Source organism: Pan troglodytes, chromosome 5 (genome assembly GCF_028858775.2).
Source record: "Pan troglodytes isolate AG18354 chromosome 5, NHGRI_mPanTro3-v2.0_pri, whole genome shotgun sequence".
Classification (NCBI taxonomy): domain Eukaryota; kingdom Metazoa; phylum Chordata; class Mammalia; order Primates; family Hominidae; genus Pan; species Pan troglodytes.
The window spans coordinates 118,940,848-118,966,990 of NC_072403.2; the positions used below are offsets into that span (position 1 = coordinate 118,940,848).

Sequence of the window (26,143 nt, forward strand, 5' to 3'; positions counted from 1 at the left end):
CTTCTGGTCTCAAACTCCTGGGTTCAAGCAATCCTCCTGCCTCAGAGTCCTGAGTAACTGGGACTAGAGACACATGCCATCACGTAGGGGGTTAATTTAAAATAGTATAATTAAGAGAATGCCTCACTGAGAAAATGACATTTGTGTGAAAACCTGAAGGAAGTATGGAAACAAATCACGTGGTCAGCTGAGGGAAGAGGATTTCAGATGGAGGGAAGAAAGTGTGCAAAAGCCCTAAAGCAAGACATCATCTGAGGTTTCCAGGGACCTCATCCGGGAATGGCAAGGAGGCAAGTATGGCTGAACCCAGAGAGGGAGGAGGAAGGTGGTGGGAGATGAGGTCAGTAGTGTAGATGAGGTCAGCAATGTAGGTGAGTGAGTTCAGATGCAGAAGGCCTCACCGGCCATTGAAAGGATTTTGGCTTTAACTGTAACATAAGGTGGGTAGCCTGGGAGGGTTTTGGGTTTTTGGTTTTTTGTTTGTTTGTTTGTTTGAGATGGAGTCTCGCTCTGTCACCCAGGCTGGAGTGCAGTGGCGCGATCTCGGCTCAATGCAACCTCCGCCTCCCAGGTTCAAGTTATTCTCCTGCCTCAGCCTCCTGAGTAGCTGGGATTACAGGCGCACACCACCACGCCCGGCTAATTTTTGTATTTTTAGTAGAGAAAGGGTTTCACTATGTTGGTCAGGTGGGTCTCAAACTCATGACCTCATGATCTGCCCACCTCGGCCTCCCAAGGTGTTGGAGTTACAGGTATAAGCGACCGCGCCCAGCCCAGGAGGACTTTAAGTAATGACAGGATTTGATTTGTGATTTAATTTAATAGGATCACTCTGGTTATTGTCCTGAGGATAGCCTGAAGAAAGGTAAGCCGCCAGGCGTGGTGGCTCACACCTATAATCCCAGAACTTTGGGAGGCTGAGGCGGTGGATGACCTGAGGTCAGGAGTTTGAGACCAGCCTGACCAACATGGTAAAACCCCATCTCTACTAAAAATACAAAAATTAGCCAGGTGTGGTGGTGCACGCCTCTAATCCCAGGTGAGACAGAAAGGGAGAAATTGAGTGTATCTCTAAGATATCTGACCTAAGTAACAGGAAGGGTGGAAGACTCATTAACTGAAATAAGGAATGCTGTGGGAGGAACGCATTTGGGTGTGGGGATGAGACCCGGATCTGGGTTTTGGTCCTATCAAGTTTGAGATTTCCGTTAGATTTCCAAGTGAAGATGTTAAGTAGGCAGTTGTAGTCTTGAATGCAAGAGAATGATCTCGGCTCGCAATACAAATTTGAGGATCGTCCATATATAGATAATATTTAAAGCCACGAAATTGTTGGAGATCGACTGGGGAACTAGGATAGATAAAAAGGAAAAAGATTAGAGGTCTAAGTCTGGGGCACTTACTCTTTGGCATTCTAAGGATGTAATGAAAAAACAGCTGGCTGGGAGTGGTGGCTCACGCCTGTAATCCCAGCACTTTGAGATGCCAAGGCGGGTGGATCACTTGAGGTCAGGAGTTTGAGACAAGCCTGGCCAATATTGGTGAAACCCTGTCTCTATTAAAACTACAAAAATTAGCCGGGCATGGTGGTGCGTACCTGTAGTCCCAACTACTAAGGAGGCTGAGGCAGGAGAATCGCTTGAACCCGGGAGTGAAGGTTGCAGTGAGCAGAGATCATGCCATTGCACACCAGCCTGGGGGCCAGAGCAGGCCTCATTCTCAAAAACAAAAAACAAAACAAAACAAAAGAAAAAACAGGGAATAAGATTAAGTGGCAAGTGAGGTAGGTGAAACCAATGTGGTATCCTATAACTCAAGTAAGTTGAGGAATGAGACCAGACCTTTGGATTTACATTGCAGAGGTCATCTGTGACTTTGACTAGAAGTTTTGTTAGAATGTTGCAGGGTGACATCTTGTTTGGTGTATGAGTCAGAGTTCTCCACAGACAGACCTAATGAGAGAGGGATGGATGGATGGATGGATGGATGGATGGATGGATGGATGGTTGGGAGGGAAAGGGGAATTGGCTCACGTGTAAATTGCGTTAGTCTTGAAAAGATGTTTCCTTAAACTGCGAGTCTGACGTATTTGCACATTTTTCTGGAAACAACGCCTATATCTCTCGGAGATGTTCAAAGAGGGCGGGCTCGGTGGCTTACACCTGTAATCCCAGCACTTTAAGAGGCTGAGGCTGGAAGATCGCTTCTCTTGAGTCCCAGCCTGGGCAATATGGCGAAACCCCATCTCTACAAACAAAACAAAACAAAACAAAAATTAGCAGGCCGTGGTGGCACACACCTGGAGTCCCAGGTACTGGGGAGGCTGAGGTGGGGAGAACAGCTTGAGCCTGGGTAGCAGAGGTTGCAGTGAGCCGAGATCGCACCATTGCACTCCGGGCAACAGAGTGAGACCCTGTCAAAAAAAAAAATGTTCAAAGGGGTTAGTGGTCCCAGAGAAAGGATCACTTCATTAATAATTAAGATGATTAGCCGGTCATGGTGGCTCACGCCTGTAGTCCCAGCTACTTAGGAGACTGAGGAACGACAATCGCTTGAACCCGGGAGGCGGAGGTTGCAGCGAGCTGAGATTACGCCACTGCACTCCAGCCTGGGCAAGAGTGAGACTCGGTTTCAAAAAAAGAAAAAAAAAAGAAAAAAGAATTAAGATGGCTGGGCGCGGTGGCTCACGCCTGTAATCCCAGCACTTTGGGAGGCCGAGGAGAGCGGATCACGAGGGCGGGAGATCGAGACCATCCTGGCTAAAACGGTGAAACCCCGTCTCTACTAAAAATACAAAAAAATTAGCCGGGCGTGGTGGTGGGCGCCTGTAGTCCCAGCTACTCGGGAGGCTGAGGCAGGAGAATGGCGTGAACCCGGGATAATGGTGTGCCCCGAGCCTACTTCCCGCGCAGTCCTCCGAGACGCGGCCTCCAGCAGGGGTCGCTGCTTCGCTGCCGCCCTGGCCTCGCGCCCCGCCCGACCCGCTCTCACTGCGCCGGTGCCGGCGGAAGGGGCGGGGCGCAGATAGGGGTAGCCGGGAGGCCTGCAGTCCGCGCGGCCGCGGGGAGGGACGAGAGGGACTGACGTACAGGTGAGTGCGCCTCTGCTGGCGCGCCGCGCCGGGCCCCCTGCCCGCGCCCCCTGTCACTTCGCCTCTCCGCCCCGCCCACGCTCCCGCCGGGTCTCCCCGTGAGTGTCCGGTGTCCTGCCAGTCTCGGGACGCCCCGCGAGCTCAGGGCTGCGCAGGGACTGTGGTAATTGAGCGCGGCGAAGCCTTCCGTTCCTGCCTCCGGTCGCTCCTGCTGGCTCCGAATGCAGACTGCGAACCCGGGGACGCAGTTGTCCATTTCCTTTGACCTTGGGGACCCAGGAAGGTGCACTGCCCGCGGGGGTGGGGAGGGAGCGAGAGGAATCTGACCCTGTCTCAGCCCACAGCCTCCGAGGTCTCCAAGTAAAGGGAAGGATCTTTAGCTGCATTAGACTTCAAAGCGTTTAGACCAGTTTCTCCATCTTACGGAGCGGTGAACGGGCTCAGGAATGTGGAGCGTTTCCTGGCGTCAAGCAGGTCAAAGTCAGCGCTGCTTTTTTTTACAGACACTGCTTTTCTTACAGTCTTCGGTTAGTTCAGATTGTATACCTCTCCTGAAGATGTCACCCAAAACCTCCTATGGGATTCTGCCGTGATCATCTCTCCACTCATCCCACACCAACGCCAAAGAGATCTTTTAAAATGAACTTCCATCAGGTCACTTCCCAGGGCCCATCATTGCGTGTTCTTTTCCTGATTCATTCGAATGCACCCGTCCTCCTGATCAATTTTTATTCCACAGGGTGGTGTTGTTTTGTTTTTTTTTTTTTGAGACGGAGTCTTGCTCTGTCACCCAGGCTGGAGTGCAATGGCGGGATCTCGGCTCACTGCAAGCTCCGCCTCCCAGGTTCACGCCATTCTCCTGCCTCAGCCTCCCCAGCAGCTGGGACGACAGGCGCACACCGCCACACCCGGCTTTTTTTTTTTTTTTTTTTTTTTTTTTTTTGAGACGCAGTCTCACTCTGTCGCCCAGGCTGGAGTGCAGTGGCGCGATCTCGGCTCACTGCAAGCTCCGCCTCCCGGGTTCACGCCATTCTCCCGCCTCAGCCTCCCGAGTAGCTGGGACTACAGGCGCCTGCCACCACGCCCGGCTAATTTTTTGTATTTTTAGTAGAGACGGGGTTTCACCGTGTTAGCCAGGATGGTCTCGATTTCCTGACCTCCTGATCCGCCCGCCTCAGCCTCCGAAAGTGCTGGGATTACAGGCGTGAGCCACCGCGCCCGGCCTGTTTTGTTGTTTTTTTTTTTTTTGACACTCGCTCTGTCGCCGAGGCTAGAATGCACTGGTGTGAACTCGGCTCACTGCAGCCTCCCCCTCCCAGGTTCAAGCGATTCTTCAGCCTCAGCCTCCCAAATAGCTGTGACTACAGGTGTGCACCACGACGCTTGGCTAATTTTTGTATTTTTAGTAGAGACGACGTTTCACCATGTTGACCAGGCTGGTCTTGAACTCCTGGCCTCAAGTGATCCGCCCGCCTCAGCCTCCCAAAGTGCTGGAATTACAGGCATGAGCCACCGCGCCCATACTACTTTTATTTTAGATCTCACTGTGTTGCCCAGGCTGATCTCAAACTCTTGGACACAAGCGAGTCTCCTGCCTTGGCCTCCCAAAGTGCTGGGATTATAGGCGTGAGCCACCTGCCTGACCTCATCTTGCCCTCTCAATCCCCCTTACCCTGCTCCACTTTCTTCCCCCAGTGCATTAACCACCAGCTATCATATAATTTACAGGGTGTTTTTTTTTGTCTACCTGTTTCCCCTACTAGACTATAAACTCTACAAGAATAGGAATCTTCATATTTTTTTCCTCTGCTGAATTCCTAGTGCCCAGATTAGTGCTTGGCACATGGTAAGTGCTTAATTAAGGGGAGGATGCCAGTGTTGCTGAAGCTGAATTTGCAAGAGTCAAATTGGCAGATGAGGTTGGAGAGGAAATGGGGGTTGAGGGAGCACCAGATCCTATAGAGCCTTTAGACCATCGTAGAGACTTTGCTTTTCTCTGAGTGCTTTGGTAGGGATTTGAGGAAAGGAGTGACATCGTATGAATGACTTTATTATGTGCCCACGTGGAGGTGTCAAATAGGCAGCTATTGTGTTGCAGGTCCCCAGGTTCATTGATTCACTAAGAGGACTCAAAAGACTCAGCACGTAGTCATACTCACAGCTGTGATTTATTATAGCAAAAGGATACAAAGCAAAATAAGCAAAGGGAAAAGATGCATGGGACACAGTCTGGAGGAAACCCGGTGCAATCTTCTAAGAGTCCTCTCCTAGTGGAGTCACATGGGGTATGCTTAATTCTTGCAGCATCAAATTATGACAAGACGTGAGAGATCTATCAGGAAAGCTTGTAGAGCTCATTTTTCCAATAAAAAGTCACATAGGCACTGTCTGCCTAGAATGTGCCAAAATTTCAGCCGCCCAGAAAAAAAGCAGGTGTTTAGAATCACATTGTACAGTTTCCAGCACAGTGAGCCACTCTTATCCAGGTGGGAATTGTGGGAACCCTCGTGAAGTTCAAGTTCCGAGACACTAGCCAAGGGCCAACTTTGCAAGCAGGCATTCTAAGGATAGCAATCTCAGGCCTGTTATGTTAACTCGTTTCTGCACAGATGTACGAGTCTGGAATTTGGGAGAAAGTTCTGGAATGGGGATATAGATTAGGGTGTGGTTGGCATATAGGTGGTATTTAAAGCCACAGAAATGATTGATGTCTTGATAATGCATTTGTAAGAACTAATTGGGTACATTTAAGAGCTGAGCTGGATAAAGTGAATGTAGAAGAGAAGAGGACCAAAGATAGAGCCCTGGGCCCCTCCAACTTTAAGATATCAGGGAGGGCCGGGCGCAGTGGCTCAGGCCTGTAATCCTAGCACTTTGGGAGGCTGAGGTGGGCGGGTCACTTGAGGTCAGGATTTCCAGACCAGCCTGGCCAAGGTGGTGAAACCCTGTGCCTACTAAAAATATAAAAAGTGGCCGGGTGTGGTGGTGGGCGCCTGTAATCCCAGCTACTCTGGAGGCTGAGGTGGGAGACTATGGCTTGAACCGGGGAGGCAGAGGTTGCAGTGAGCCAAGATCACGCCACCCACTGCATTCCAGCCTGGGCAACAGAGGAAGACCCTGTCTCAAAAAAAAAAAAAAGAAAGAAAAAGAAAAAAGGAGAAGGAGGCAGCAAAGGAGTCTTTTTTTTTTTTTTTTTTTTTTTTTTTGAGATAGAGTTTCGCTCCTGTTGCCCAGGCTGGAGTGCGATGGCTTCGGGTCACTGCAGCCTCCGCCTCCCAGGTTCAAGTGATTCTCCTGCCTCAACCTCCTGAGTAGCTAGGATTACAGATGCCTGCCATCGTGCCCAGCTATTTTTTTTTTTTTTGAGACGTCTCACTCTTGTTGTCCAGGCTGGAGTGCAATGGCGCAATCTCAGCTCACTGCAACCTCTGCCTCCCGGGTTCAAGCGATTCTCGTGCCTCATCCTACTGAGTAGCTGGGATTACAGGCACGTGCCACCACATTCAGCTAATTTTTGTATTAGTAGTAGAGACAGGGTTTCTCCATGTTGGTCAGGCTGGTCTCGAACTCCCGACCTCAGGTGATCCACCCACCTCGGCCTCCCAAAGTGCTGGGATTACAGGCATGAGCCACCGTGTCCGGCCAGCAGAGGAGTCTTGAGAAGCAGCAGCCACAGGAAAGACAGGAAGAAAACCAAGAGTAAGGTGTCTTGGCGACCAAGTGAAGAAGAGAGGCGTGATCAGTTTTTTCAAGTGCTGCTGAGGAGTCAATTAAGATGAGGACTAACATGACCTTTTGGATTTAGAAAATGAAAGGAGTGGAATTGAGAGTTAGACAACCATTTTGAGGAGTTTTATGGTAAAGAGGAGCAAGAAAAGAGGTGGTAGCTGGGGAGGAGTGGAGGCAAGAGGTTTGTGTAATTGCTTGCTTTTGAATGAGAGAAAAGTAACAGCATCCTCTCCTTTACTATATCCACCCCCACGTTGACTCATTTCCTCACATATGCCAAGTGCCTGGCTAGGCCTTGGTAAAACACGCAATTCTTGTCATCAGGGAACTGCCATTTAAGTGGAATGTGGGCAAGTAAACTGACTGCCAGGGCACACATGTAAAAGCAGGTCCAGGGGAGGTTGAACCCTGCATCAGCTGGAGCTCAGAGCAAGAATGCCTGAGCTGGGTGCGGTGGATCACGCCTGTAATTCCAGCACTTTGGGAGGCCGAGGCAGGCGGATTACAAGGTTAGGAGTTCGAGACCAGCCTGGCCAACATAGTGAAACCCCATCTCTACTAAAGATGCAAAAATTAGCCAGGCGTGGTGCTGTGTGCCTGTAGTCCCAGTTACTGGGGAGGCTGAGGCGGGAGAATTGCTTGAACCCAGGAGGCGGAGGTTGCAGTGAGCTGAGATCATGCCACTGCACACCAGCCCGGGTGACAGTGCAAGACTCCGTCTCAAAAAAATAAAAATAAAAAAATGCCTGAGCATCCTTGAATGCTCATCCTCATTCATCCTTGAATGAGAGAAAAATAACAGCATGCCAATGGACTGGTCCATTATCAAGCAAAAAAATCACTGTTGTAACTTGATATTTCCCCATAGCTCGGTTTCAGGCCACCTTTGCTCTCAGAACTTTGTATGCATCCTTGCTCTGCGCTCCAGCTGGTGCAGGGTTCAGCCTCCCCGGACCTGCTTTCACATCTGTGCCCTGGCAGTCAGTTTACTTGTCCACATTCCACTTAAATGGCAGTTCCCTGGTGACAAGGACTGGGTGTTTTATACCAAGGCCTACCCAGGAACTTGGCATATGTGAGCGAACGAGTGATTGTAGGGGTGGCTATAGTAATGGGCAGGATGCTCATTTCATTTCTAGAAATTGAATCTGCAACCATTCACTGGTTTTGGTATGTCCTGAGCAGAGGAGTGAAGAACAGGGCACTGTGTAGTCCCTATCACTACACTTAGAGTTTGGGAGATAATTTGTGACTTAATTCAAAAGTAACAAAAAAATGTATAGTGTTGGTGCAACCAGAGTATGGAAAAGGGCATGTGGGGCATGGCTTGGTAGAGGAGGATGTGACTCGTGTGGAGTCTGGAGGAAGAGGAGACCATGACAAAGGGACAGGAATTTTTCAGTAGTAGATTTTTTTTTTTTTTTTCAAGTGAGCTATAAGGAACCCAGTATTCTCCAGTGCTGCTTTGGTTTGAGAGGAGCTGGGTGCCTGGTTAGCTTTCTTCTCTGGCACCCCCACTTCCAACTCAGGGCTCCCCTGACCAGTTTCAAAGTCCTGAGGCAGGGCCGGGCACGGTGGCTCACGCCTGTAATCCCAGCACTTTGGGAGGCTGAGCTGGGCAGATCACGAGGTCAGGAGATCAAGACCATCCTAGCTAACATGGTGAAACCCCGTCTCTACCAAAGATACAAAAATTAGCCGGGCGTGGTGGCGGGTGCCTGTACTCCCAGCTACTTGGGAGGCTGAGGCAGGAGAATGGCAGGAACCTGGGAGGCAGAGCTTGCAGTGAGCCAAGATTGTACCACTGCACTCCAGCCTGGGCGACAGAACAAGACTCCGTCTCAAAAATAATAATAATAATAACAAAGTTCTGAGGCAGAATCTGGGTCCTCCCTTGTGACCCTGAGTGCCCACTGCTAACAACTACAAATGGTCATCATCTCCAGCAAGAATTAGCTTAATGTGTTTCCTCAATTTTATGTTTTTAATGAATTTTATCTAAGCTTCCAACATTTGCCAATGTTTGCCTGCTAGAAAGTTAAGCTGATCACAATGAGAGGTAGTGAGTAGCTAATAAACACAAGGGAATACGTGGCTTGACATTTTGGTATGTTTGTTGAATTTACAAGTGCACCTGATTCTAAATAGTTATTTTCTGCAAGGAAAGGTTTCCTAATGCAGGTAGCAGAGAGCCACATCATATCTAGGCATTCCTCAAAGTAAACAACGGTACGGTATAAAGCTAGGACTTTTCTCAAAGTCAGGAAAAGAGTGTAAAAAAGATACTGAAAAACATAAAAATAGAACTTATGGATGGGGAGTGTGGGCACCCAGGGTCTGACACAGAAACAGGACTTCTACCCCTAGCCATGGGTACTTCCCTTCCCTAGGTGTCTCCTCTTAGGATACTTTCTAAGTTGGGGCAACAGTTCCTCCCACTCTTCTACCCCTGAAAACTATCTGTTCTCTCTGGTATTGCACTGGTTGGTGAGTTTTTATTCCAGAAAAAAAAAAGAAGAAAATAGATGTCAGGGTGTGGAAGAAAGAGTGCTTAACTTGGAGTCAGAACACTGATGGACAGTTCAGCATGGTAGTAATGAGTCTAGGCTTTGCAGCTCGGATGCCTAGATTTGAAGAGTATCTGTGTGACCCTATAACTGAGATGGGCTTGTCGCAAGGAACAAATGAGTTAACGTGTAGAGCAATGCCTGGCCCACGGTGAAAACAATGAGCTTTAAGAAGACTTGACCTTGGTCGGGTGCGTTGGCTCATGCCTGTAATCCTAGCACTTTGGGAGGCCAAGGTGGGCAGATCACCTGAGGTCGGGAATTCAAGACCAGCCTGACCAACATGGAGAAACCCCGTCTCTACTAAAAATACAAAATTAGCCAGGTGTGGTGGCACATGCCTGTAATCCCAGCTACTAGGGAGGCTGAGGCAGGAGAATCACTTGAACCTGGAAGGCGGAGGTTGCAGTGAACCGAGATCACACCATTGCACTCCAACCTGGGCAACAAGAGTGAATCTCCATCTTTAAAAAAAAGACTTGACCTTGGGATCCTAGCCCTGTCATTTACTAGCTGTGCCACTTAGCGTATTCTTAAATTGCTTCAACTTTTGTTTGTACTCATCTGCAAAATGAGGGAACTGCACAAGGTCATCCCTCAGAGGCTGCTTTTTTTTTTCTTATTTTTGAGATGGAGTTTCACTCTTGTTGCCCAGGCTGGAGTGCAATGACACAATCTCGGCTCACCGCAACCTCCGCCTCCCAGGTTCAAGCAATTCTCCTGCCGCAGCTTCCCAAGTAGCTGGGATTACAGGCACGCACCACCATGCCCAGCTAATTTTGTATTTTTAGTAGAGACCGGGTTTCTCCATGTTAGGCTGGTCTCAAACTCCCAAACTCAGGTCATCAGTCTACCTCAGCCTCCCAAAGTGCTGGGATTACAGGCATGAGCCACCTAAGTAAAACTTTGAATAATGACTCTAGGACTTAAGACCAACACAGACTTCCTGGGGATGATGTTAGAGAGCTCTGGCCACCTATGGCTAAACCTTCCTGTGTGTTTTGGGTGGTTGGGAGAGTATGAGAGGCTGTGCTTATGAGTTAATTATTTTTCTTCAGATTTTACATTGTGAAGGATCTATGCCAAAATCTTACAGTGGTTAGCATAGAGTGGAGTATGGCTGGTTTTAATTTTCTTTTTTTGAGATGGAGTTTCGCTGTTGTTGCCCAGGCTGGAGTGCAATGGCACAATCTTGGCTCACTGCAACCTCAACCTCCTGGGTTCAAGCGATTCTCCTGCCTCAGCCTCCCGAGTAGCTGAGATAACAGGCACCCACCGCCATGCCTGGCTAATTTTTGTGTTTTTAGTAGAGATGGGGTTTCACCATGTTGGCCAGGCTGGTCTCAAACTCCTGACCTCAGGTTATCTGCCAGCCTTGGCCTCCCAAAGTGCTGGGATTACAGGTGTGAACCACCACACCCGGCCAGTTTTCTTCATATTTTTTCAAATTTTCTACATGAAAATTTATTTTATATACATATAATCAGAAATTTTATGAAAAAATATTATTGCATATAGGGGGTATACTCAACCTTTTCTAGTTATGACTTTTGGGGGGGCATCTAATTTAAATGTATTATTAATGCCCCGATATTCAAATATACTACTGTTGGCAACACTGGGCCGTGGCTATACAAACCTGTGACAGAGTTTTCCTAGACCCACAGTGAGAAAAATAAATGACAACAGTTGATTTCTTATAATGCAAAATTTATTCATCTTAAAGAAGTTTAATTCTGGCTGGGCACTGTGGCTCACGCCTATCATCTCAGCACTTTGGGAGGCTGAGGCGGACAGATCACCTGAGGTCAGGAGTACCAGACGAGCCTGACCAATGTGGAGAAACCCCATCTCTACTAAAAATACAGAATTAGCCAGGCGTGGTAGCGCATGCCTGTAATCGCAGCTGCTCAGGAGGCTGAGGCAGGAGAATCACTTGAACCCAGGAGGCAGAGGCAGTGAGCCGAGATCGAGCCATTTCACTCCAGCCTGGGCAACAAGAGCGAAACTCCATCTCAAAAAAAGTTGTTTAATTCTGGCTGGGCGCGGTGACTCATGCTTGTAATCCCAGCACTTTGGGAGGCCGACACGGGCAGATCACGAGGTCAGGAGATCGAGACCATCCTGTCTAACACGGTGAAACCCCGTCTCTACTAAAAATACAAAAAAATTAGTCGGGCGTGGTGGTGGGCACCTGTAGTCCCAGCTACTCGGGAGGCTGAGGCAGGAGAATGGCGAATGGCGTGAACCCAGGTGGCGGAGCTTGCAGTGAGCTGAGATCGCGCCACTGTACTCCAGCCTGGGCGACAGAGTGAGACTCCGTCTCAAAAAAAAAAAAAAAAAAAGTGGTTTAATTCTGAGATTATGTCCTTCCTACTCTTTTGGCATGAAATCTTTCTTGGAGTCCACCATGAGGTATCTTTCTCAATTTTGTTTTTTCTGTAGAGATAGAGTCTTACTGTTGCCCAGGCTGGTCTCAAACTCCTGGGCTCAGGCAGTCCTCCTGCCTCAGCTTCCCAAAGTGCTGGGATACAGGCGTGAGCCACTGCGCCTAGCCTAGTTACCTTTAAAAAAAAAGTTTTTTAATTGTACTAATCAACGAGATATACAGCCTGGGAAATGCTGAAATCCCAGACTGGAGTGCAGTGACACGACCTCAGCTCACTGCAACCTCTGCCTCCCAGGTTCAAGCACCCGCCACCACACCTGGCTAATTTTTGTATTTTGAGTAGAGATGGGGTTTCACCATGTTGGCCAGGATGGTCTCAAGCACCTGACCTCAAGTGATCTGCCCGCCTCAGCCTCCCAAAGTGTTGGGATTACCGGCATGAGCCACCATGCCTGGCTCCAGCTAATTTTCGTACTAAAAGTAGAGATGGGGTTTCACCACGTTGGCCAGGCTGGTCTTGAACTCCTCACCTCAAGTGATCCTCCCTCCTTGGACTCCAAAGTGGTGGGATTACAGGCGTGAGCCTGTACCCAGCCTGATTATGTAAAATTTAAAATTAGCGAGACCTCATCTCTACTAAATAAATTAAATCTAAAAAATTTAAAGGCATTTTTATGAATGGGTATTATTCATTCTCTATTACGCTAGAATATGTGTAAAAGTAATTATTGGCAACATTTCTCTTGAAGGTACTTCAGGTAGTTTCTAGTCATTATTTTAGAGTACTCTGGATTATATAGCATTTTATTTATTTATTTTATTTTTGAGACAGAGTCTTACTCTATCGCCCAGGCTGGAGTGCAGTGGTGCGATCTCAGCTCACTGCAACCTTTACCTCCCAGGTTCTAGCAATTTTCCTGCCTTAGCCTCCTGAGTAGCTGGGATTATAGGCGTATGCCACCACACCCGGCTAATTTTTGTATTTTTAGTAGAGATGGGGTTTCATCATGTTGGTCAGGCTGGTCTTGAACTCCTGACCTCAGGAGATCCACCCGCCTCAGCCTCCCAAAGTGCTGGGGTTACAGGCATGAGCCACCATGCCCACCCTAGCATTTTAAAATTATTCCAAATTATAGTTATGTTGAAATAGAGTCTTTACATTCAGTCTGCTTTATTTCCCTTTTAAGACTTAGATTGGAGTCCCAAGAGTGGTGGATTAATAGAGTTGAGACTGGGTCGTATGCTCATCCATGCCAGGGAAATAAGGCCCAAAATGTTAAATATAAATTGGAAGTAGCTAGCTCCATGTTTTTGAGTGAGCCATAATCAGAGGTATCAATCCTAAGGTACAATCTAGGCACAAAGGAAAGTCATTTGCAGACTCACGGTACAAGGATGTTAACCATATGGAAACCCTTCCCTCATTACCAAATCATGGTCTCTAAAACCTTCTTGATATACTTGCAGGGGTGGGGGTGAGTGTGAGTCTGCCACCATCATAAGATGGTTTCTGCTACATTTGAAGTAACTGTAGGAGTTGATTGCCCTCTGACATGTCACAAGCACTTGTTGCAGTTCCCTAGTTTGTGGATCTCTAGACCCCTTCCTTGTCTGCTAGCTAATGCCTCTGTTAAACATTGGGAAGGAGATGTAAAAGGAGTTAAAATGCAGGTCTGTCCAATTTGCTCACCCTTACCTCTGAGTTGCTGGGGCTGGAGGTTGAAATAAAGTTTAGAGATTCACTCTGGATTTTATGAAGTCATGATCTGGTGTCCTTCCTTGGCAAAGTCAATGTTGTAAGGATGTAATGTATGTCAGTCAACAGTCTTTCTCTCCAAATTTTCCTTTAAAAACAAAACCAGGCCAGGCGCGGTGGCTCACGCCTGTAATCCCAGCACTTTGGGAGGCCAAGGCAGGCGGATCACCTGAGGTTGGGAGTTCAAGACCAGCCTGACCACCGTGTAGAAACCCCGTCTCTACTAAAAATACAAAATTAGCTGGGCGTGGTGGTGCATGCCTGTAATTACAGCTACTGGGGAGGCTGAGGCAGGAAAATAGCTTGAACCCAGGAGGCGGAGGTTGCGGTGAGCCGAGATCACGCCATTGCACTCCAGCCTGGGCAACAAGAGCAAAACTCCATCTCAAAAAAAATAATAATAAATAAAAAAAACATAATTGAGAACTATTGTTAGTATTTTTTTTAGGAGCAATCAGTACCCAAAGCTAATTTGTGGGAGGGAGAAGAGTAGAACCAGTGCTTTCACATATACTAGTATCACATTGGACCTTCCTGACAATCCTATGAGCTAAGCACATTAGTTGCAGCTAGAAGATTCACTGTGCTGTGGTATATGGCCCTTAGTACATGCAGATTGATATGACCCTGTTTTTGTTTTTTTGTTTTTTGTTTTTTTTTAATTTTGAGATGTGGTTTCTCTCTTGTTGCCTGGGCTGGAGTGCAGTGGCGTGATCTCGGCTCACTGCAACCTCTGCCTCCTGGGTTCAAGTGATTCTCCTGCCTCAGCCTCCCGAGTAGCTGGGATTACAGGCGCCTGCCACCACACCCGGCTAATTTTTGTATTTTTAGTAGAGATGGGGTTTTGCCATGTTGGCCAGGCTGGTCTTGTACTCCTGACCTCAGGTGATCCACCCACCTCAGCCTCCCAAAGTGCTGAGATTACAGGCGTGAACCACTGCGCCAGGCCCAATAGGACTTTTTAGGGGCGAATACGTATAGTACTGTACATAAAGCGTTCATAGTGCATATGGTTTATGTTGTAATAATGTCATGACACTGCACTTGTGAGATAAAACTGATTTATTATCTATTTCAGATTATAAGCGCCATGGCTATGGCTAGTGTTAAATTGCTTGCCGGTGTTTTAAGAAAGCCAGATGCCTGGATTGGACTCTGGGGTGTTCTCCGAGGGACACCTTCGTCATACAAACTCTGTACTTCCTGGAATCGATACTTGTATTTTTCTAGTACCAAGTTACGTGCACCAAATTATAAAACACTTTTTTATAATATTTTCTCACTGAGACTCCCAGGGCTTTTACTATCTCCAGAATGTATTTTTCCTTTTTCCGTAAGACTCAAAAGTAATATAAGGTCTACAAAATCTACTAAAAAGTCTCTGCAAAAAGTAGATGAAGAGGACTCTGATGAAGAAAGCGATCATGACGAGATGAGTGAGCAGGAAGAGGAGCTTGAGGATGATCCTACTGTAGTCAAAAACTATAAAGACCTGGAAAAAGCAGTGCAGTCTTTTCGGTATGATGTTGTCCTGAAGACGGGGCTAGATATTGGGAGAAAGTGAGTATGATATGCATTTCATTATAAACTCGCTCGTAGTCGTGTTATTTTAATATAGCATTACAAATCACTTGGCCCATATTACGGTGAAGAATAACCACAATAAAAGGACCTTTATAGGTAACCTGTTTCAATTATTTCATTTTATAGATGAGCAAACTGATTTCCAAAGAAGTCAAGTGACTGCCTGCAAATCCTATGTGCCATATTTGAATCTAAGACACAGTTGACTGTAAGATGAACCATTGATTTAAAAACAGCTTCTTGAGGAGAAAATGAATCACCATATTAGATGTATGTAGCAAGCGTAAAATGTACCTGGATATTTCACAAATGCTATAATGTGAGATGGTACCTCAGCTGGGCATGGTGACTCATGCCTGTAATCCCAGCACTTTGAGAGGCTGAGCTGGGCGGATCACAAGGTCAGGAGTTCAAGACCAGCCTGGCCAATATGGTGGAACCCTGTCTCTACTAAAAATACAAAAATTAGCCGGGCGAGGTGGCAGGCGCCTGTAGTCCCAGCTGCTTGAGAGGCTGAGGCAGGAGAGTCACTTGAACCCGGGAGGCAGAGGTTGCAGTGAGCCGAGATCGCGCCACTGCACTCCAGCCTGGGTAACAGAGTGAGACTCCATCTGAAAAAAAAAAAAGAGGTACCTCTTAGAATTAACAGCATGATGTATAATAAGATGTTGGTTAAGAATGCACGCTTTGGCTGGGCGCAGTGGCTCATGTCTGTAATCCGAGCACTTTGGGAGGCCAAGGCGGGCGGATCACAAGGTCAGGAGATCGAGACCATCCTGGCTCGCACGGTGAAACTCCGTCTCTACTAAAAATACAAAAAATTAGCCGGGCGTGGTGGCAGGCGCCTGTAGTCCCAGCTACTCGGTGGCTGAGGCAGGAGAATGGTGGGAACCCGGGAGGCGGAGCTTGCAGTGAGCCGAGATCACACCATTGCACTCCAGCCTGGGCGACAGAGCAAGACTCCGTCTCAAAAAAAAAAAAAAAAAAGAATGCAGGCTTTGGAGCGAGATTACTGGGGTTTCAATCCTGGTTCTGTGTGACCTTGGGCAAGTTACTTAAACTTTCTGACCCTCAGTTTTCTCATCTGTAAAATGAAGATGACAGAACCTAGTTTAGAGAGTGGTTGCTAGGATTGAGTGACTATATATTTATGTCAAACACTTATTACAGTGTCTGGCACATAGTAAGTACTCAATATATGTTGGCTATTTTGAAGAAAATACTACATATGTTCATACATAGTAGAGGTATTTCTGGGTTTTTTTGTTTTTTGTTTTTTGCTTTTTTTGAGACGGAGTCTTGCTCTGTTGCCCAGGCTGGAGTGCCATGGCACGATCTCGGCTCACTGCAAGCTCCGCCTCCCGGGTTCACGCCATTCTCCTGCCTCAGCCTCCCGAGTAGTTGGGAATACAGGCGCCCACCACCACGCCTGGCTAATTTTTTTGTATTTTTTTAGTAGAGACGGGATTTCACTGTGTTAGCCAGGATGGTCTCGATCTCCTGACCTCGTGATCCACCCACCTCGGCTCCCAAAGTGCTGGGATTACAGGCATGAGCCACCGCGCCTGGCGAAGATTTCTTTAGTATTCTGATTCCCTCTCTGCTAGATTAATTATATAAGAATAGTGGCCTTCATTGTTCATTTATTCCCTTAGGAATGATTGCATGCATATTGTATACAATGTAAGAATTGTGATATGAATAAATGCAGCAAAACTTCTTGTGTAATTTGTACCTTTATGACCTAATGTAATGGCATAGTTTAATTTTTTAATCCTTGAAGCTTAAGAGATTCATAAAAAGGGCCGGGTGCGGTGGCTCACGCCTGTAGTCCCAGCACTTTGGGAGGCCAAGGCAGGTGTATCACGAGGTCAGGTGATCGATAGCATCCTGGCTAACATAGTGAAACCCTGTCTCTACTAAAAATACAAAAAATTGGCCGGGCGTGGTGGTGGGCGCCTGTAGTTCCAGCTACTTGGGAGGCTGAGGCAGGAGAATGATGTGAACCCAGGAGGCAGAGCTTGCAGTGAGCTGAGATCGCACCACTGCACTCCAGCCTGGGCAACAAAGTGAGACTCCGTCTCAAAAAAAAAAAAAAAACAAGGTTCATAAATATGAGCCAGCCCACAGGCCCCACCCTTGGCATTCTGATCAGGGTGCCATTAGAGAATGTTCTCTAAACTCTGGCAAACAAATAAGGGGGCCTCTCCTCTCCCAGAGTCGTAACTCCTGCTGTTGTTGTTAAACCAAGCTCCACATGTCAGTCACCTGGAATCAGATATCAAAAAAAGGTGTACTGATTTTTAGCTGCTTCCTCCCCCGGTCTGGTTGCCCTAGTGACTTAAGTTCAGAGAGATCAGCAGCTGTCAGATTGGAATTTCCCCAGCCTCAGTACAAACTGGCAGAGGGTTTCTTAATGGCCTTGCCATACATGTGGTGCCTGGTTTTTCTCTCAGTGTACAGAGCAGGTATCTGAGGGGAAGGAAGTGCCCACTCACTTTGGCTGTTGTGAATCACCAGAGCTGCAGCCTGGCCATGTAGTCTCTGCACTGGGAGTCAGGTGGAGTACCCCAGTCCCCTGTCCAGAATGGAGCTTGACATCTATGCTAAAACCTCTCTTAAGGCTCCAATTAACTGCCTAAGAGCACTAGCAAATCTTTGCAGCAGTTCAGCATCTATTTAGAAATGCCCTTTGCTCTCCCTGTTTCAGATACACATCAGAGCAGGTGACTTTCACTTTCCCAGGACTCAAAATGGAGACTGGGGAATCATTGTCAGAATAAACATGAATGGAGGGCCGGGTGCGGTGGCTCACGCCTGTAATCCCAGCACTTTGGGAGGCCGAGGTGGGCGGATCATGAGGTCAGGAGATCGAGAGCATCCTGGCTAACATGGTGAAACCCCGTCTCTACTAAAAATACAAAAAAAATTACCCAGGCGTGGTGGCGGGCGCCTGTAGTCCCAGCTACTCAGGAGGCTGAGGCAGGAGAATGGCGTGAACTTGGGAGGCGGAGGCTGCAGTGAGCCGAGACCGCACCACCGCACTCCAGCCTGGGCAATGGAGCGAGACTCCATCTCAAAAAAAAAAAAAAAAATTAATGGCAAGTGTTTATCTCAAACTTGTATATAGTTGATGCTTGAACAGTGTGGGGGTTAGGGGTGCCAACCCCCATGCAGTTGAAAAGCCACATATAACTTTTGACACTCAGAAAACTTAACTACTAATATAGCCTACTGTTGACCAAAGGCCTTACTGATACACAGTTACAATAAAGTAAGCTAGAGAAAAGAAAATGTTATTAAGAAAATCATAAGGAAGTGAAAATATATTTACTATTTATTAAGTGGAAGTGGATCATCATGAAGGTCTTCATCCTGGCTGAGGAGGAGGAGGAAGAGGAGGCGTTGGACTTGCTGTCTCGGGGGTGGCAGAGGCTAAAGGAAATCCACATATAAGTGGATCTGCACAGTTTGGACCCGTGCTGGCCAAGGGTCAACTGCAATTGTTTTGAGTATATTTCTATATTTTAAAGCACTTTACCTTTAAAAAAAATAGATTTGAGGCCGGACGCGGTGGTTCACGCCTGTAATCCCAGCACTTTGGGAGGCCAAGGCGGACGGATCACGAGGTCAGGAGTTCAAGACCAGCCTGGCCGACATAGTGAAACCCTGTCTCTACTAAAAATACAAAAGTTAGGCATGTTGATGTGTGCCTGTAATCCCAGCTACTGGAAGGCTGAGGCAGGAGAATCACTTGAACCCAGGAGGTGGAGGTTGCAGTGAGCCGAGATGGCACCACTGCACTCCAGCTTGGGCAACAGAGTGAGACTTTGTCTCAAAAAACAAACCAAAAAAATAGATTTGAGGGTACACGTGTAGTTTTGTTACATGGATATACTGTATAGTGATGAAGTCTGGGCTTTAGTGTACCCATCACCCAAATTGTGTACATTGTTGCTTTTTTTTGTTTTGTAGCAAAGTGGAAGATGCTTTCTACAAAGGTGAACTCAGGCTGAATGAGGAAAAATTATGGAAGAAAAGCAGAACGGTGAGATACTAACCTAAAATGACAGCCAGATGTTTTCGTCTCTTACGCTGCTAGTAACTCAATTAATGCTGTCCCAAATTTTCCCTCTGGCTCCTCTTCTTTCTCTGAGGTCCTTTGTGGTCCTCCACGTCAAGCTGGTGGGAATCAGCTACAGGCTTCAGACACACAGGCACTTTCACTTTTGCAGCCTTAATGACCTTCTGATGAAGCTTCTCCCTTTTAAAATTTTAGAATACACCACTGTTAGAACTGGCAGAAATCCATTAATTAAACTTCCAGGTCATTAATGTTAGCCCTCATGGAATCCTCATAATCAGATTTCAAAGAAACATTTGATCCACGTAGAATTGTTCTTTGGCCAGTGGTATCTGAGCAGATGTGTAATTCTATACAGCTCAGCAGTACCCAGTGAGTGCTTGCTGGATGCACGGCTTTGTGTGCAGAGCAGTTATAGAAAAGGATGTGTTCTGTATTTTCTGACAAGTCCATATCAATACTGTTGTTAAGTGAAAGTCAGTTACAAGAAAATGTGTTTCCAGTCTCCACTTTTCTAACAATAAGTCATATATAAAAATTCTGGGGCACAGTGGCTCATGCTTGTAATCCCAGCACTTTGGGAGCTGAGGCCAGCAGATCGCTTGAGCCCAGGAGTTGAAGACCAGCCTGGGCAACATGGCAAAACTGTCTCTACAAAAAATACAAAAAATTAGCCAGGCGTGGTGGCAGGCGCTTGTCCCAGCTACTCAGGAGGCTGAGACGGGAGGATTATCTGAGCCTGGGAGGTCAAGGCTGCAGTGAGCCATAATCATGCCAATGCACTCCAGTTTGGGTGACAGAGTGAGACCCTGTCTCAAAAAAAAAAATTCTGGCTGGGCGCAGTGACTCACACCTGTAATCCCAGCACTTTGGGAGGCCGAGTCAGGCGGATCACGAGGTCAGGAGATCGAGACCATCCTGGCTAGCACAGTGAAACCCCATCTCTACTAAAAATACAAAAAAAAAAATTAGCCGGGTGTGGTGGTGGGCGCCTGTAGTCCCAGCTACTTGGGAGGCTGAGGCAGGAGAATGGCATGAACCTGGGAGGCAGAGCTTGCAGTGAGCCGAGATCGTGCCACTGCACTCCAGCCTGGGCGACAGAGCGAGACTTCGTCTCAAAAAAAAAAAAATTCTGTTAGAAAATTTTTTTTGTAAAAGTAAATTACGTATATATATACATCTGGAATTAAAATACTGCTGTTACTAGCATTTATCTTTAATTGAAGCATTATGGGTTATGTTAATTTCATGGTTTTTATTTTCTGAATTTTTTTACCATGAGTATGTATCACTTTCATAATGGAAAAAACAATACTGATAATAAAAGTTAACAAAACACAATAAAAAGTTATGAGAGAGACCCTTAAAAAGTGTGGAAGACACAAGACGCGAGGTATTGGAAGACATAATCTAACTCAGTGTTCAGGGAACAAAGGTTCCAGAGAAGTTAGACATACTTTGGAGATTGTTTTCATTTCATCGTTCATATTTCAAAATACCCCTGGGGTTGGAGGATCCGAACTACATCCGGTTGCCCTAGGACATGGGAAATTGAGGCTGTCGGCTGTCAGCCGTGCATTTGGGTGAGCACTGACGCTTCCTGCAGTCCTTGCTAACTGGGATCATGCAGGTTCTTGCAGCTCTGTGGGCAGAAGGAGGGAAAACTCCCCCAAGCTGTCTCAGCCCCCAAATCCCAGGGCCCTGGTGATGCCCCTGACTTGAACCGGCAGGCTGGGACTGTGGCTGGCTGTCAGCAGCTATTGCTCAGTGAGCTACATGCAGTCATAAGCCCTTCTCATCTCTGAATAGCTTTTTCCTGCTGTAGCCTGCCCTCCTTCTAAGCTGCAGTATTCCAAAAACAAGATGTATTCTTGGAGTAAAGAATGATTACTCCCTGAACACCCTGTCTCTGTGCTGGGGCCTCATTTACAAACCCCACTAGACTATTTTTCCTCACACCCCCTCCCACCCGCCCCCGTTTTGTGATGTTGTTAACTACAGCCTAATTGCTGCTGCTTCATTCTGCCTTGGGTGTTCTGTTGTCTCAGCTGCCTTCCATGTTTCTTGTGAGGGTCAGCAAAGGAAGGGGGCATTATTAACACTCAGCTGTCTTGTTACTAGGAGGCCTGGTAGCCATAGAAACTGCAGCTAACTAGAGATTTGAAATGTAGATATTTGGAACAGCTCCTAATCCCAGCCAGTTTTGCTTTGTTTCTGCTGAGGGACAGGGGCCGTGGAGGGGAATAAAGAATGCCTCGCCTTCCCTGGTCTGCTCTGTGGAGCCTGTGCCTGGCTGCTGACCCCGAAGGGTCAGGTGCTTGTCTGATGCTGCAGCTCTAACCCTGGCTGTCTGCGATTCAGCAAAGCTTTTCTTCGAGCTGAAAACCAGGTGAAGCCCAGGGTGTGGTAGGTGTTGGGTAACTGTTGATTAAACAGTGGGTGTGTGGTGTCCAAGTATGGGGATTGAATCCTTCCTAAACTCATCTCTTCCTGGGATCAGTTGGGTAAAGGAGGAACACCCCTTCTCTGTGCTACAAGGAAGCCCCAAAGGGATTCATTCTTTTGTGTGTGTGTGTGTGTGTGTGTGTGTGTGTGTGTATTTTTAGTAGAGATGGGGTTTCACTGTGTTAGCCAGGATGGTCTCGATCTCCTGACCTTGTGATCCACCTGCCTCGGCCTCCCAAAGTGCTGGGATTACAGGCGTGAGCCACCGCACCCCGCCAAAGGGATTCATTCTTTAGCGACACACTAGCCTTCTCTATCCAGAGGCAGACATCATGCACAATATCTCTATGAAAGGATATACACAGAGTATCCTTTTCTTTGTATATATATATATTTTTTCTTTTTCTTTATTTTATTTTGGAGACAGGGTCTTGCTCGGTTACCCAGGCTGGAGTGCAGTGGTGCAGCCACAGCTCATTGCAACCTTGACCTTCTGGGCTCAAGTGATCTTCCCACCTCAGCCTCCCGAGTAGCTGGTATGACAGGCACACCACCACGTCTGGTTAATTTTTTATTTTTTATAGAGACAGGGTCTCACTGTGTGGTCCAGGCTGGTCTTAAACTCCTGACCTCAAGTGATCTACCCACCTTGGCCTCCCAAAATTCTGAGATTACAGGCATGAGACACCACACCTGGCCTATACACCTTTTCTTTGTCTACCCTTTTGTATCTTCTAAATTTTGTATCATATGCATACATTACTTATTAAAAATGAATTGTAGGCCGGGCACAGTGGCTCACACCTGTAATCCCAGCACTTTGGGAGGTCAAGGCAGGTGGAACACTTGAGGCCAGGAGTTTGAGACCAGCCTGGCCAACATGGTGAAACCCCATCTCTCCTAAAAATACAGAAAGTAACCCGGGCATGGTGGCAGGCTCCTGTAATTCCAGCTATTCAGGAGGCTGAGGCAGGAGAATCATTTGAATCCAGGAGGTGGAGCTTGCAGTGAGCCAAGATCGCGCCATTGCACTCCAGCCTGGGCAACAGAGTGAGACTCCATCTCAAAAAAAGAAAACAAACAAAAAAAGAATTTTAGCTGAGCAAGTTGGTGTGTGTCTGTAGTCGCAGCCACTTGGGAAGCTGAGGAAGGAGTGTCGTTGAGCCCAGGAGTTTGAGGCTACAGTACACTATGATTATGCCTATGAATAGCCACTGCATTCCAGCCTGAGCAACATGTGAGACCTCATCTCTTTAAAAATAATAATTTGAATGAAATAAGGTTATACCAAAAAGGTAAAGCAGAGTTCCCAAGCCTTGTATTTCTTTTTTTTGAGACAGCCTTGCTCTTGTTGCCCAGGCTGGAGTGCAATGGCACGATCTCGGCTCACTGCAACCTCTGCCTCCCAGGTTCAAGCGATTCTCTTGCTTCAGCCTCCCGAGTACCTGGGATTACAGGCACCTACCATCACGTTCCGATAATTTTTGTATTTTTAGTAGAGACGGGGTTTCGCCATGTTGGCCAGGCTGGTCTTGAACTCCTGACCTCGTGATCCACCCTCAGCCTCCCAAAGTGCTGGGATTACAGGCGTGAGCCACCACGCCTGGCCTGTATTTCTAGACAGATTTTTTAAAATGTCCACATAGGCTGAAGTAGTCATTTTAAAAAATTGAACCCAGGGTTGGGCGCGGTGGCTCACACTTGTAATCCCAGCACTTTGGGAGGCCGAGGCAGGTGGATCATGAGGTCAAGAGATCAAGACCATTCTGGCCAACATGATGAAACCCTGTCTCTACTAAAAATACAAAAATTAGCTGGGTGTGGTGGCACATCCCTGTAGTCCCAGCTACTCGGGAGGCTGAGGCAGGAGAATCACTTGAAACTAGGAGGTGGAGGTTGCAGTGAGCCGAGATCACACCACTGCACTCCAGCCTGGTGACACGGTGAGACTCCATGTCAAAAAAAGAAAAAAGAAAAAAAAATTGAACCAGCAGAACTACAGAAGGGTGGAACTCCCCCACCCCTGCCCAGGTACCTGTGTTGTCCTATCCCTCAAACCCAAGGGGAGAAACAGTCTTGACCATAGCTGTGGTGTGAGCCTTTCTGCTTCTCAGCCCACAGGAAGGAAGTTAATGGTTTAAAATCTGCCCCTCTGTGAGTTTTATATCCAGCTATTGTGGGTTTCCTGGATTGGCCAGTATAGTGTTGTGGCAAGCAGGTGCGCGTGCCCATGTTGTGGACTGACTATTGGGCCTGCAGAGGTCTTGAGTGGGTGGGAGAATAGACATGGGCTTGTTCTGGTGAGGTTGAAAGGTTTCAGAGTCTGAAGTTGTATCTGCCTTGAAGAACATTAATTGTAAAATAAGATAAAAGTCAGCATTTGACACCATACTTCTTAAACAGAAGCCCTCTAGTAGCCTTATAAATGGCAATGTGTGCCCACTTACTGTCAGTGGTCCACACATGGGCTTGCTCACCCCCTACTGGAAGCAGTGGTGAGGGGTATGAGATGGCTCCCAGTCATCCCTGGCTTGTGTTTTAGTAGAAGCAGCAGCATGTGGCTCCTGGGTCTGTTTGGCCCTTCTTTTTTTTTTTTTTTTTTTTTTTTTGGAGACGGAGTCTCACTCTGTTGCCCAGGCTGGAGTGCAGTGGCGAGATCTCGGCTCACTGCAAGCTCCGCCTCCCGGATTCACACCATTCTTCTGTCTCAGCCTCCCGAGTAGCTAGAACTACAGGCGCCCACCACCACACCCAGCTAATTTTTTGTATTTTTAGTAGAGACGGGGTTTCACCATGTTAGCCAGGATGGTCTCGATCTCCTGACTTCATGATCCGCCCGCCTCAGCCTCCCAAAGTACTGGGATTACAGGCTTGAGCCACCGCGCCCGGCCGGCCCTTCTTTTTTTTTTTTTTGAGACAGAGCTTTGCTCTTGTCGCCCAGGCTGGAGTGCAATGGTGCCATCTTGGCTCACCGCAACCTCTGCCTCCTGGGTTCAAGTGATTCTCCTGCCTCAGCCTCCCAAGTAGCTGGGATTACAGGTGTGCACCACCATGCTCAGCTAATTTTGTATTTTTAGTAGAGACGGGGTTTCACCATGTTGGTCAGGCCAGTCTTGAACTCCTGACCTCAGGTGATCCACCCACCTTGGCCTCCCAAAGTGCTGGGATTACAGGTGTGAACCACTGTGCTCGGCCCTGTTTGGCCCTTCTTGAGTGTCTGGAAAGATCCCTTGAGATCCTGAGCTACCTGGACCAGGTATCTGTCTTGGGCTGTCCATACCTTCAGCACAGACCAGTGTCCTTGACCTTGGAGCTGACATAACTGCCCCAGGGCATGCATTGCACTGTCTGAACTGAAGCTGCTTTCTGTGCAAAAATGGGTTTGACCTCAGCCTTTTAACCCATTGAATCAGCATCCAACTCTGCTTTCTGTGGCATTCTACCTTTGTGAGTGAGTTGAGGCAAGTGTTGCACTGGAAATTGTCTTCACTGTGCATGTAGTAATTACTGTGCACACAGTCTCTAAGACTGCCCCCACTTTCTTTGTCTTTTGCCAGTGTTACCAAGATAAATGTGTCCATTCAAATATTTCCTTAAGTCACCCAATAGATGTGAGTATTTGAGCTACTCTGCACAGGGACTATCCACAGCCAGCCAGTTGTCTAGTTCTGAAGGAAGGACACTGGCTGATATTGAGGCCCTTGTATTTGAGGCACTCTCCCTTCCTTTTTTCATTTTTTTCGTTTTTTTGAGATGGAGTCTCCCTCTGTCACCCAGGCTGGCATGCAGTGACATGATCTTGGCTCACTGCAACCTCTACTTCCCGGGTCCAAGCAATTCTCCTGCCACAGCCTTCCAAGTATTTGGGATCACAGGCACCCACCACCACACACAGCTAATTTTTGTATTTTTAGTAGAGACGGGATTTCACCATGTTGGCCAGGCTGGTCTCGAACTCCTGACCTCAGGTGATCCACCGAGCTTGGCCTCCCAAAGTGCTGGGATTACAGGCGTGAGCCACCGCACCTGACCTTTCACCCTCCCTTTCACGCTGAGGCACTGGGATAGGTGACAGTGACTAAGGTCAGGGCCTTTACTCACCTGCCCCTCCTCTGGGTGATGATCATGTGGTGAAAACTCAGAGCAGTAATGTTTGCATTGGCCTGGATTTCCCGAAGTGCAACCAAGCCTCTGTTTTCTTTTAATTTTCAGGTGAAAGTGGGAGATACATTGGATCTTCTCATTGGAGAGGATAAAGAAGCAGGAACAGAGACAGTTATGCGGATTCTCTTGAAAAAAGTGTTTGAAGAGAAGACTGAAAGTGAAAAATACAGAGTGGTGTTACGGCGGTGGAAAAGTTTAAAGTTGCCTAAGAAGAGAATGTCTAAATAAATGGATTGCTTTTTAGCAATAAAGCTGCTTTCTAGTGGTAAAGGAAGGGGTCACCTGAAAAATAGGACATTTTTATTAAAATAAAGTTCTCTTAGCGTTTGTGGAA

At 47.4% G+C, this 26,143-nt stretch overlaps 1 protein-coding gene across 5 annotated transcripts; it reads left to right on the top strand.

Moving 5' to 3' along the window:
- Positions 1-3,004: 3,004 nt before the first annotated feature.
- MTRES1 (mitochondrial transcription rescue factor 1) lies at positions 3,005-26,143 on the top strand. Of its 5 annotated transcripts, none has more exons than XM_003311453.5 (5): positions 3,019-3,618; positions 4,855-4,937; positions 14,611-15,092; positions 19,092-19,164; positions 25,858-26,143. In XM_003311453.5, the coding sequence occupies exons 2-5, from the start codon at positions 4,935-4,937 to the stop codon at positions 26,035-26,037; spliced, it is 738 nt and encodes a 245-aa protein (XP_003311501.1). In that variant the 5' UTR covers positions 3,019-3,618; positions 4,855-4,934; the 3' UTR covers positions 26,038-26,143. The 5 variants fall into 5 exon arrangements, with proteins under 5 accessions (XP_518664.2, XP_003311501.1, XP_063669404.1 ...); XM_016956069.2 differs by having other exon boundaries at positions 3,613-3,745; XM_518664.5 differs by lacking the exon at positions 4,855-4,937 and having other exon boundaries at positions 3,005-3,091.

Coding starts and splice junctions, on each gene's coding strand:
- MTRES1 (XM_003311453.5), top strand. Junction 15,093..19,091: donor GGGCTAGATATTGGGAGAAA/GTGAGTATGATA, acceptor TTTGTTTTGTAG/CAAAGTGGAAGATGCTTTCT. Junction 19,165..25,857: donor TATGGAAGAAAAGCAGAACG/GTGAGATACTAA, acceptor TTTAATTTTCAG/GTGAAAGTGGGAGATACATT.